This window comes from Cryptomeria japonica, chromosome 8, assembly GCF_030272615.1.
Source record: "Cryptomeria japonica chromosome 8, Sugi_1.0, whole genome shotgun sequence".
NCBI classification, from domain to species: Eukaryota; Viridiplantae; Streptophyta; class Pinopsida; order Cupressales; family Cupressaceae; genus Cryptomeria; species Cryptomeria japonica.
Window position 1 is genome coordinate 628408969 of NC_081412.1, and position 12556 is coordinate 628421524.

General features: G+C 35.5%; 1 protein-coding gene across 1 annotated transcript; it reads right to left on the minus strand.

Annotated features, from left to right (window-relative positions):
• Positions 1–8663: 8663 nt before the first annotated feature.
• LOC131857844 (uncharacterized) lies at positions 8664–10112 on the minus strand. Its single transcript, XM_059210600.1, has 2 exons — positions 9932–10112; positions 8664–8989 (listed from the first exon to the last, which is right to left on the minus strand). Exons 1-2 carry the CDS (start codon positions 10110–10112, stop codon positions 8664–8666), a joined length of 507 nt encoding a protein of 168 aa, XP_059066583.1.
• Between the last annotated feature and the right edge of the window lie 2444 nt (positions 10113–12556).

Genomic DNA, 12556 nt, shown 5'->3' on the forward strand with positions numbered 1-12556 from the left:
GTTTAGTTAAGATCATTTCCATTGTCGGTTCTTACTCATAAATTATGATTTGACCTGTATACCGTTCATCCACCTTGACATTAGTTCTCTCCACAATTCTCTACAATCTCTTGTTATAACATATATATGCTTTGCTTTCATTAGAATAACCAATAAATATTCCTTCATCACATCTAGGATCAAACTTGCCAATAAAATCACCTATCTTGATACAACATTTACTACCAAAGATTCTAAAGTACTTAATTGTAGATGTATTGCCAAACCATAACTCATAAAGTGACTTGCTAGTAAACCAAACTAGATCCAAGATCCAACAAATCTTTGTTGGTTAACCTTCAAAATGACTTCCAAAGATCTAAAATAGGCTCTCGGACCACTACCAGGGGCAACGCAAGATCTATCATAAATTTACCTCCCCCTAAGGTGAATGCCTTACTTACCGGATGAGTTTCCTGCTGGTGCAGGAACATTTTGTTTTTCCAGTTGAGTAACCGGGGTATATCCTTCAGCCAAATAAACATCTGGGGCAATTGATTCTGTCGGTTGAGCCTCAGACTCCATAACCCACTTCTTCTCATGTTCCTTCCAAATATCATCAACCTTCTGCTTTCCCTTCTCATTAGGTTTATCACTTCCCGTCGGTAGGTTCTTGCTTCTGCAAAATTTAGCAATATGTCCTACTTTGTTGCATGCATAACAAGTGATATTGTTCTTCTGAATTGCTTTATTGTAACCTTGACCATTCCTTGACCTGTATTGATGAGCCATATGTCCAAACTTTCCACATGCATGACATTTCACATTCATTCTACAATATTTTGTCCTATGACCATAGTTCTTACAATTTGAACATTGACTGGGAACTGCATTATTATTCTAATTTTCTCTATTTCTACAATACCTAGCCATATGGCTAGATATATTGCAAACAAAGAATCTACCATTAAATTAATGTGCATTAGGTTACCTTACTGGTGACCTCTAATTCCGGTTGACCTTCTGATCATCATGCATATCAGATATTTGATCTCCATGCTCAAATCCAAGGCCTCTAGTGTCTCTAGTGTCTCTTTGATCCTTCAATAATTCATCAATCTTAGCAGAACTAACCTTGAACTTATCTTTGTATTCATTTGCAATAGTCAGATCATCTCTTAGGATTGTTACCATTCTTTCCAATTCTTGCTCATTGTTCTGTGATTGTACCAATTCAGTTCTCAACACATCATTCTCATGTGCCAACCTAATGCATTCCTCAGATCTGTCTTTCAGAGATATAATAATATTTTCTTCATTCTTCTTCCGGTCTTCAATCTCCTTGGACATCCTCATAGTTAGGGCTTGCATTTCATTCTTCATGACAATATTCTCCTGACTCAACTTCTGACATTGTTCCTTAAGGGCATCCTTCTCTTCATCATCCTGATTTTGTAAGAGTTCATTCCTTTTAGCTTGAATAGATGACAAAATCTCTTGTAGGAGAAGAATGAATTCCTTCGTATATCTCAACTCATCTTGCATCTTCATGTTCCTCAATATTTCAACATCATAGTCTTCAAGTGCTACTTGAAGTTCCTTCCTTAAACTTATCTCCATAAATTTCAGATACAAGATCTTCCTCAAGCTGTTAGACTTACTCCAAGGCACCAAGCTCTAATACCAATTGTTGGGATTCAAGAACATTGATAGGGGGGGCTGAATCAATGTTCTATTGGAATGGAGAAATTTAACCTTATTAATATAATAACTCAGCAACGAGTAAACATAAAAGCATATAACAATAAGCAACAATGCAATCACAAAGATGAACACCATAACACCATATATTTATACATGGAAAACCTCAAAGAGGAAAAACCACGGTGGGATTGGAGACCCACAATATCTATCCACTGATCAGATGAATAAATATTACAATGAGGGGCCTGCACATGCAGGAAGACCAACAACCTAGAGCACACTACTCATCATAAAAGGAGTCTCACTGACTACAGAAAACATCAGACAACAATCCAGAATGAAGATTGAACTACAAGTATAGCATCTCCCATGCCTTAGTACAATTCCAGTTAAGCTCAATACTAGAGGCCTTAAACCTCTTCCACAAACCTAATTTGATCACCTATGATCGACCAAATCCTCTACATGAATGATTATTATATTATACTATGATCTCATCTATCCATGATCTACGAAGAGATCTTACATCATATTGATACCAACCTGAGACCTAAACAATTAGGTAGGCCACCTAAAAGATAGTACAATAAATTCATAACTTAAACCCACAATCTAATGATCAACCAAGTCGGCCTAAGACCTATTGGTTAACAAATTTATCTTCCATACATTTACATTCTTTGATCTCTACATGTCCATTAATTGAAAAACAAAATCAACCAACAGTTGGATAATTATTAAAATAGTTATCCTTTGTATATAGGTACAACCCCCTTAACAAATGATTTTCAATAAGCTTCAAGTTGTCACAGTTTTTATGCACACTTTTAACCCGAAAGTATTAAAGACATACGAGTATCCATTTGTCAACACAAGATGAATACAAAAAATATTGTAAACGACATATTTTCTTCAAAGCTCATAGACTTTCATTTTTAAACGACAAGATAGATTTGTCAAAGTTTTCTTTTGCGTATTCACAAATAATGAAAAGAAAGATGACAAATTCCATATTTGAATCAAATCTTGACAGGGATTAGCATTCAAAATATTAAATACACAGATTTAGTAAATGGAACTTGATGCAATTTCATTCATAGACCAAATTGCTCTTCTTTCATAAAATACAAAGTACTGCAAAAGATAAAGCCCTTGTTATATATCTCTCAAAGAAGTTTTTTTCGACCTTTCTAAAGTATCGAAAACATCATTATATAGCCACAACCTAGCCAACGGTTATGATGAGAAACACGAAAAGCCAATAATTTCCACCCCACAAAGTCAGTGGACCCAACATTTAAACAAAAATAAAAAACTGTCCTGCAACTAACCAATGAACATGACCTATCATCTACAAAAAACATTACTAAGCAGTTTTGATAACTACTTCTTTCTTCCAATCTACATGAGAAAAATCAAAGTGTTGAATAATCGTGTTATGAGGAAATCCCACGTGTCCCATTCGCTACTTCCAAGCCTCTTTTTCCTTGCGAACCTGTGCAACTTTGTCAGAGTGACTATCCAGATGTCCAATGCATAAAAACAAGAGCGATTCAATTTTAGCAATGACACTTAAGTCATCCAGAATTAGACCATTAGCTTCTTTCACATTATTGATTTTGCTTTTAAATGATTCTGTTATAACCTCAACTGCTTCAAGGGTTTTTCCATCATCTTTCAGACACTTTATCCCAATGCACACAAGTTCATTTCTCATGGAGGTAACTAATTCCGCAAGTTGATTTACCAATTCCACGAATTCCTCATAAGCCTATTTTATTAAGGAATTTATCCATTCAATGTTCCTCTGACAAACATATAAATTCTATCATCCAGGCCTGCCATGGGTTTTTTAGCAAGAAACTTCATTATCCCATAATTCTGCACTTCTCGCATCTGTGTTGTTTTTTAATGCCCATTTAGCTTCCTCATTTTTCCAATTGATGATTTCAACCTCCAACTCCTTCATCACTTGTATAGCTCCATCATATACTCTACTTGAATTAACAAAGTATTCAAAACCGGACTTCAGGATCCTTTCTAGCCACTCCATCATAGTTTACATGATCAACCTGCATTTTTGTATTTGTTCCAGAGTCTTCTTATTTGTAGGGGACTAAGGATCAAAAGACACTAGAATTTGTGACAAAGGTTGAGGGTTCAGATCATTTATTTCCTCAATATATTCTGCCATCCTTCGTAACATTTCTTTCATCTGATGCTTATCTTTCTCATCTTTCCAAGTCCTAGTTATGATTTTCTTTGTTGAAGCCTCAAGATGAAGAACATCTGTAGCTCGAGAACCAGTTCCAATATTTATCTTTTCAATAGTAAAGTCCTAAGTTGTAGGGTTTTCCGTCTTTTCACCTGTCAACGGATGTGCTACCTCTGCAAACCAGTTTCCACTATCTGCATCAAAATCAATTTTAGACATAGTTTTTGACTTCTTCACTTTAGGAGTTTTTCCCAGGAATTTACTCACCATGTCCTCTACTGGAACTGAGGCTGGAACAATATTTCTCTTCTTGTTTCTTAACATGTTTTCCAACCATACTGGTCCTGAAGGAACTTGAAACTTATCTAGGTTAGTTGTTGTTTCTTTTCCATCACTTACTATCATTTTAGTGACCACATTCAAGGCTTCTTGCATTTGTTGATTGCTACTCTCATTAGCCAGGTCCTGTTGTTCTTTATTTGGATCAATTGACGTGGTATTCATCTCAAGGTCAACTATAACAGTATCAACAGGCGAGGATCTTCTTTTGCTCCTTGCTTTGGAATGAGTGATTCTAACATAAGTTGACTCCTCTTTGCTTTCCACTGTCTTTGCTCTCTATCTTCCTTTGCCCTATTTCTGTGAATAACATTTCATGCAGAACTAAGAATTCACAGAGTCGAGAGCAAGAAATACCGCCTGCGCTATTCTTCTACTTATCAAATTGGGCAAATGATAAAGGAAAGTAACTTGTTTTAAATAAAATAGATCTGAGGGACTGGCCTAAAATATCAGTTGCACGATTTGTCATGATTTGAAACTACATACTTATCCATGCCAAATCATGCCAAAAATACTTAGTTCTAACATTTTATTAATAACAAGTCTTTTCCGCTCATATCCTTCCTTGGAATGATTATTTCCTAGTACGGGCTTTCATCACAATTTATTTTCTCGAGATTCATCTTTTAAATCTAGAATATTCCCCATATGCTGACATTTCTTCACTTTATATCCAAAGTCATCAATCCTCAAACCTTGAACTTTGAACCCTTCTAAAAGTAGTTCAAAGGTTCAAGTTCAAAATAACATTAGAGCAAAATATACAAACATTCCTAAGCTCACACATTATAAAATGTGACTTACACAAGACTCGTTTTGACATTTTGAACCGTGAACCTTGAACCACTAGAAAGGTTCAAGATTCAAGTTCAATGAACTATTACCACCAAGACCTTTAATGCCTTATTAAAAACAAAGTCGTTATACCATTTACCACACTTGAACTTGAACCTTGAACTTTTTGAAAAGGTTCAAACAACAGGTTCAGCTACTGCAAAGAGAAAATTTGAAGGACATGAAAAACATAATATAGGCGCAGACTAACATTGTCTCTGACTGGGGATTGGGATAGTAAAGGAACAAGACATGAATGTCATAATCTCTGGTTATGCAAACAAAACTTTGAAAAGAAAGGACCAAAACACAACAAAACAAAACAAGCGACTAACTTAACACAGCAAAATTTTATATACAAGACCTACAAGGGACTCCTATTTACAATTGATATAATTTCAAATCCTATCCATTATAGGACAAGGGAAGAAAAGTACCATCTTAATATGCAATTTTAAATGAATTTGGCCCTTTTACCTCTTGAATCAAGAACGGTCCTTTCCAGAGTGATTTGAACTTTCCATGTGCCCCTTTTGGCTCTCTTATGTCATCCCAAAGTAAAACTTGATCACCTTGCATAATTTTTTGTGGCCTAGCCCTTCTTTCAAATATTCTCTTGACTCTCGCCTAATGCTCTGTTATTCGATCAACCAATTTATCTCTTTCCTCCTCAATTCTCACTAAATGCATAATTCTCCTCTAGAGAATCTTGAAAATATGCATCCTTGACAATTGTTTGTAATTTTGAAGCTGCAAGTTCCAAAGGAAGTGATAATTGAGCTCCCATTCCATACACTAGTTCAAATGGTGACATTACAATTTCTCTTTTTGGAGTTGTGCGATCTGCCCAGAGAGCCTCATACAACTTTTGTGTCAATCTTTGAAGTTCTCACTCACCAACTTCTTCATAATGTTTATTAGATTTTATTGCTTGATTCTGCCTGATCGTTACCCTGTGGGTAATAATCCGAAGAGTGAGCAAGAGAAATTCCATGATCATAACAAAACATTGAAATCTCGGTGGAAGAGAAATTGGTTGCGTTATCAGCCACGATTTTTTGAGGAACCCCAAAATGAACCATAATATTTTTGTTAAGAAAATTACAAACGACCTCAGATGTTGTCTTCCTCATCGGAATGGCTTCAACCCACTTAGTAAAGTAATCAATGGCCATTAATATGTGAGTATGTCCAACACTTGATGGGGGTGATAATGGACCTATGAAATATAAACCCCACTACTTAAACGGTTCATCAATAACTACAGGCCTGAGAGGTAATGCTGCAAGCTATGGCTTCCCAGTGAATAATTTGCATTTTTCACACTTAGCTACCCAGGCATAAGCATCCTTAAACATACCTGACCAATAATAACAATTCCTCAGGATTTTATAAGTAATTATCATTGATGAAAAATGACCACCGCAGGCTTCATCATGAAAAGTTTTCAATAATGACTCTTGAAGTGGCTTATCTACACAACGCAAGAAAGTTCCATCCAACCCTTTCTTATACAACATATCCCCAAAAATGACATACTTAGCGGCTTTTAATCTAAGATCTCACTTTTCTCTTGGAGAGAGATGTGCTAGACAATCTCCATAGGTCAAGCAATAAGCAACATCAACAAACCAAGTATCTTGAAGTCCAACAAACAAAACCAAGGGTAATTCCTCATTCCTTTCACTCTTACTTTCTGCAATCAATTTGCACAGACCTTGTCCTCTTACTATTTTAGTTGGTTTGATATCTAGATTAAATTTCTGGATCTTGGACACCCATGAAGCTCTATTGTTTATCTCGATATCCTGTTGTATTAGAATTCTCTTAACAACGGAGTGAGGCACATATATTACTACATGAGAATGAAGAATGTAGTACCTAAATTGTTTTATTGCTTTCACAACATCAAAGGCTTTTTTTTCCATAAGTGAATATTTTAATTCATGCTTCTTCAATGGTACACTCTTGAATGCTATGGGAATTTCCTCATTGTCTTCATTCTTCTGCAACAAGATTCCTGACATAGTATGTTCTTAGGCATAGCAATAGATGATAAAGTCTTTTTTAAAATTAGGATTAATCAGAGTAGGTGCATGTGCTATAGCTTCTTTTATTGCTTCGAAGGCTTTCTTTCCCTCATCACTCCACTTAAATACCTTCTTTTCACTCATCAGTTTCACAATATACCGAGTGATCTCTGTGAAATCTGGGACCAACCTTCTAAAAAATTAACCTACCCAAAGAAAGACCTAACTCCATTTCTATTAGATGGTAAACTTAGTTGTTGAATTGCCTTCACCCTTTCAGGATCTACTTTGACACCTTCTTTTGAAATAATATGACCCAATAATTTGCCTTCGGTGACTCCAAACATTGATTTTTTTGGATTTAAAGACACTCCATGCTCCCTGCATCTTTGTAATACCTTCCTTACGTCCCTTAGGTAATATTTTCTTCTTTTTGAAAAAACTATTAAATCATCAAGATATACGACAATTATTTTGTCCTTCAGGTGGCCAAAAGACAAGTCCATTGCCCTCTAGAAAGTTGCTCCAACATTAATTAGACCAAAAGGCATCCTATTGTATGTGAAGGTGCCTCAGGGGGTAATGAAAGTTGTTTTATGTTGGTCTTTCTCTGCAACACTAATCTGGTTATAACCGGAAAAGCCATCAAGCATGGACATCATTTCTAAACCTGAGACCGTTTGCAGAATATGATCCATTGCAGGAAATAGATAGTTGTCTTTCAGGCTGGCCTGATTCAAATTCCTGGAGTCCACACATATCCTTATCTCTCCATTCTTCTTACAGACATGAACTATATTAGCTACCCAAGTGAAATGATGAATAGGATAAATAATCTTTGCTTTAAACATCTTATCCTCCTCTTTAAAAATGGCTTCAATGACGTTGGGGTTAAAATTCCTCAGTTTCTGCCGAAAGGGGCTTGTTCCAGGCTTCAAAGGAATATAATGTTGAAACTTTCCTTCTCTAAATTTTTTTAAGTCATCATAACACTAGGCAAACACATCTCTGAATTCCATTAGGAGACTTATGAACCTCCTCTTTTCTTCGGTTGTATAGCATTTTCCTAAGTTGACATACTTAAGATCCTTCTCTATTCCAATATTAACTCTTTCATATTCACCTGCATCCTGAGTTGCATGAATTCACTCTTCCTTATTTTTCCTACAAGCATCATGGCGATCAAAGAGATGATCTAAAGAGACTAACCCTTTAGGAATCTTATTTCCTTTTAGTTGTATTATTCCATCATTTGTCTCTTGACCTGGTTCCGGAGAAAACTCCTTGCACTCACCCTTTGATCCTTTGAAAAAGGTGGCAGTGAACATTTCTGCGCAATGCAGGAAATTCTTAATTTGCTTGTCATTTTCAAAGACCTACCAAAATTTTGAATTATCAGGTACATTTGGTCGATAAATCAACTCCACTCAGTAAGTATCATTTGTGAACTTAGGATGAGGGACTAGAAGAGAAGCTGATACCGCTAAAGAATCAGCTTTAGAATTTTTCTCCCTAGGAATGGCCTCAATAGAGAAAGCATCAAAACCTTCAATTTCATCTCACACTCTATTCCTATAATGCCGCAACCTCTCATTCTTGACATTAAACAACCCTCTAACTTGTTTCACAATCAACTCAACATCACCCTTGGCCCACAATAGCTGAACTCCCAATTTCTTTGCCTCAGAGAGTCCTAATAATAGAGCTTCATACTCTGCACTATTAATTGTGTTCTTAAACTCCAACTTGAAAGAAAAAGGAATATATTTTCTAGAAGGGGAAATAAGAACAACTCCTGCTCCTGAGCTTGATATTGAACAACTCCCATCGAACTCCATAACCCAAAGTTCATTAGTTTCTTTCGATCGGGAAGTAGAGGCTGTAACTTCATTATCAAACAAAATCATGTAATTACCAAAATCACATTCTCAGTACAAAATTTTTTCTTTAGGATCATCAGATGGAAAGACATTAATTTTAGACTTAGGTTCTGGTTGTAGGATGACCTGCCGTTTCCCTATGGGAATAGTGGCCTGAGACGAATCCATCTTTATTTCTCCACCTAAATCTTTACAAAAGGTACGACTAAGCAACATGTCATAACTTGCTGGGATATCGACTACTAGAATAGTCAATTTAACTCTTTTATCAGGGTGAACAACAAGAGCTACTTGGGCATCTTTAATTTGCCCTAACAGAGGAATTTGCTTGGAGTCCATGGAGTAACACCTACCAAAGGTTTTTGTTAAGGATAAATATAGAGCTTTGGCAACGGTAGATGACATAACATTATCCGAGGCACCAGAATCAATGATACAATTATTTAATTTATGTCCATTTATGAACAAAGACACATAAAAAGGATCAGGTTTAGGTTCAAGGATAAGCTCTGTTTCATCAGCTTGATGAGTAACAATTTTAGGTGAAGCTTTAGGAATGATAAGATAAATTGAGGTTTCTTCTTTTGAGAGATACATACAATTAATCAACTATTGAGTAACCTCTGCTTGTACAAAAGCATTATTTCCTTTCACAAATTTAACTAATTTATCTAGTTCTTTAGGGTTCAATTTCAGATATTCAGCTGGTGTAATTTGAATTCAAGAAGACTTACAAAATTCAACAATATCAAAAGAACTTTTAGCATCTACATGTTTTAGCGACTGTATCTCCTAAACCCATAAGTCATTATTATAGGAACGAGAAAGGATCTCTTTACCTTTGAAATTTCTAGCCGAGGATGAAGAAGCACCGTGGGATTTAATATTTTTCTGATTTCTAGTCAGTACAACACATGAAGGATCCTCCAAAGTAACCAAAATGTCACCTCCTCTTTCCAAATTAGACTCGTACTCTAGGAAGTGGATTTCAGAGTTGCCAAGCTGCCTAGAAGATTCTTCTTCACTTACTTCATTTAGTACCTCCTTAGAACCAATCAATTGAGAATAACGTACCATTTCCAAGCAAGAACTTCTGTCATGGTCATCAGTAAGATGAAAAATACACATGTTAGCTTTTGGTGGGGGTGCCTCAATAGCTAGCCTTTGTTGTATGGGGCTAATTGTGGTGCTTTTCCCCCAGTTCCAGTTGATTGATTTGGAAATATTATAGGAACATTTTGATAGGGCTTTGGATAAGTCATATTAGACTTAGACAATTGTCTCTTGAGTGTTATTAAATCATTCATCAACCTCTGAATCACAGGGTCTAAGGAAGTTGCAGATGTTGATGCTTGTGCGGCAGAAGTTTGAACTTCTCTTTTCCACTTTCCTACAGTGATTAAATCATCCTCCAATTCTATAGCTAAACTCTTAGCAACTGCTAAATTTTGCACTCTCTGCCTATGGATCAAAAATCTTATTTTCGAAGTCATTGAGTTAATAAAGAAACACTTCAAGTTATCATTAGAGGGCCTTTGATTGACCAGGACTTTATGAACTATCTTATCAAATTTAGCAACAAAATCCCTCATTGTTTCAGGAATCTCCTTTTTCAACTGATCTAATTGAGCTAAAAGTGAGTATTCATCTTCAGCTAACTTGAACCCATCTTCAAACTTTTTTTTAAGATCATTCCAGTTTGTAATATCACCATTTGGTAAATGATAAAACCAATCTACCGCAACATCAATTAAGGTTTGAAAAAATAATTTTAATGCCACATCTTCATGCTGAATTGCTAATATACTACAAGCCACATTAAAGGCGTTCAAATGCTCATCAGTCATGACCTTTCCATCACCACTAAACTTGGGCAAGTGATCTCTTGAGCCTTTCGGTAAGGGATTTAAATTAGCTCCAAGAGCAAGTGGGCCTACAGTTGGACCCCAAGGATTATTAACAACTATGGGTAAAACAATGTTCAAAGGTGTAGGATTGATTACAATAGGAAGAGAAACACCATGCAAAGTTAGGGTGTGACAGATGAAATATATAGGTGAAACAGGAGAAGAAATAGGAGGCCTACTTCTTGCTCTTCTTCTAGGTGTAAAGGAAGCAGAAAAATTTAAATTTTGCAATTCTTGAAATATAGAATCAAAAACTCGTTCACGCCTCTGGGACCTAGTATATCTTCTTGACTCCAACTTGTTTACAAAATAACCTTTCAATATGCACCAAGATAAACACTAAGGCTAATCATGAGACAACTCTATACATCTCATGAATTTCTTTTAAATCTACTATACGACTCCCCAACAGAGTCGCCAAAAATTTGTTGGTTAACAGATTTGTCTTTCACACATTTACATTCTTTGATCTTTGCATGCCCATTAATTGAAAAACAAAACCAACCAATAGTTGGATAATTATTAAAATAATTATCCTTTGTATATAGGTACAACCCCCTTAACAAATGATTTTCAATAAGCTTCAAGTTGTCACAGTTTTTATGCACACTTTTTACCTGAAAGTATTAAAGGCATATGAGTATTCATTTGTCAACACAAGATGAATATGGCAAATATTGTAAAACACAGATTTTCTTCAAAGCTCATAGACTTTCATTTTTAAACGACACAATAGATTTGTCAAAGTTTTCTTTTGCGTATTCACAAATAATGAAAAGAAAGATGACAAATTCCATATTTGAATCAAATCTTGACAGGGATTAGCATTCAAAATATTAAATACATAGATTTAGTAAATGGAACTTGATGCAATTTCATTCATAGACCAAATTGCTCTTCTTTCATAAAATACAAAGTACTGCAAAAGATAAAGCCCTTGTTATATATCTCTCAAAGAAGTTTTTTTCGACCTTTCTAAAGTATCGAAAACATCATTATATAGCCACAACCTAGCCAACGGTTATGATGAGAAACACGAAAAGCCAATAATTTCCACCCCACAAAGTCAGTGGACCCAACATTTAAACAAAAATAAAAAATTGTCCTGCAACTAACCAATGAACAAGACCTATCATCTACAGAAAACATTACTAAGCAGTTTTGATAACTACTTCTTTCTTCCAATCTGCATGAGTAACAACAAAGTGTTGAATAATCGTGTTATGAGGTAATCCCACGTGTGCCATTTACTTCTTCCAGGCCTCTTTTTCCTTGTGAACCTGTTCAACTTTGTCAGAGTGACTATCCAGATGTCCAATGCATAAAAATAAGAGCGATTCAATTTTAGCAATGACACTTAAGTCATCTGGAATTAGACCCTTAGCTTCTTTCACATTATTGATTTTTCTTTTAAATAATTCTGTTATAACCTCAACCGCTTCAAGGGTTTTTCCATCATCTTTCAGACACTTTATCCCAATGCACACAAGTTCATTTCTCATGGAGGTAACTAATTCCGCAAGTTGATTTACCAATTCCGTGAATTCCTCATAAGCCTATTTTATTAAGGAATTTTTCCATTCAATGTTCCTCTGACAAACATATAAAATGCTATCATCCAAGCCTGCCATGAGTTTTTTAGCAAGAAATTTCATTACCCCATAA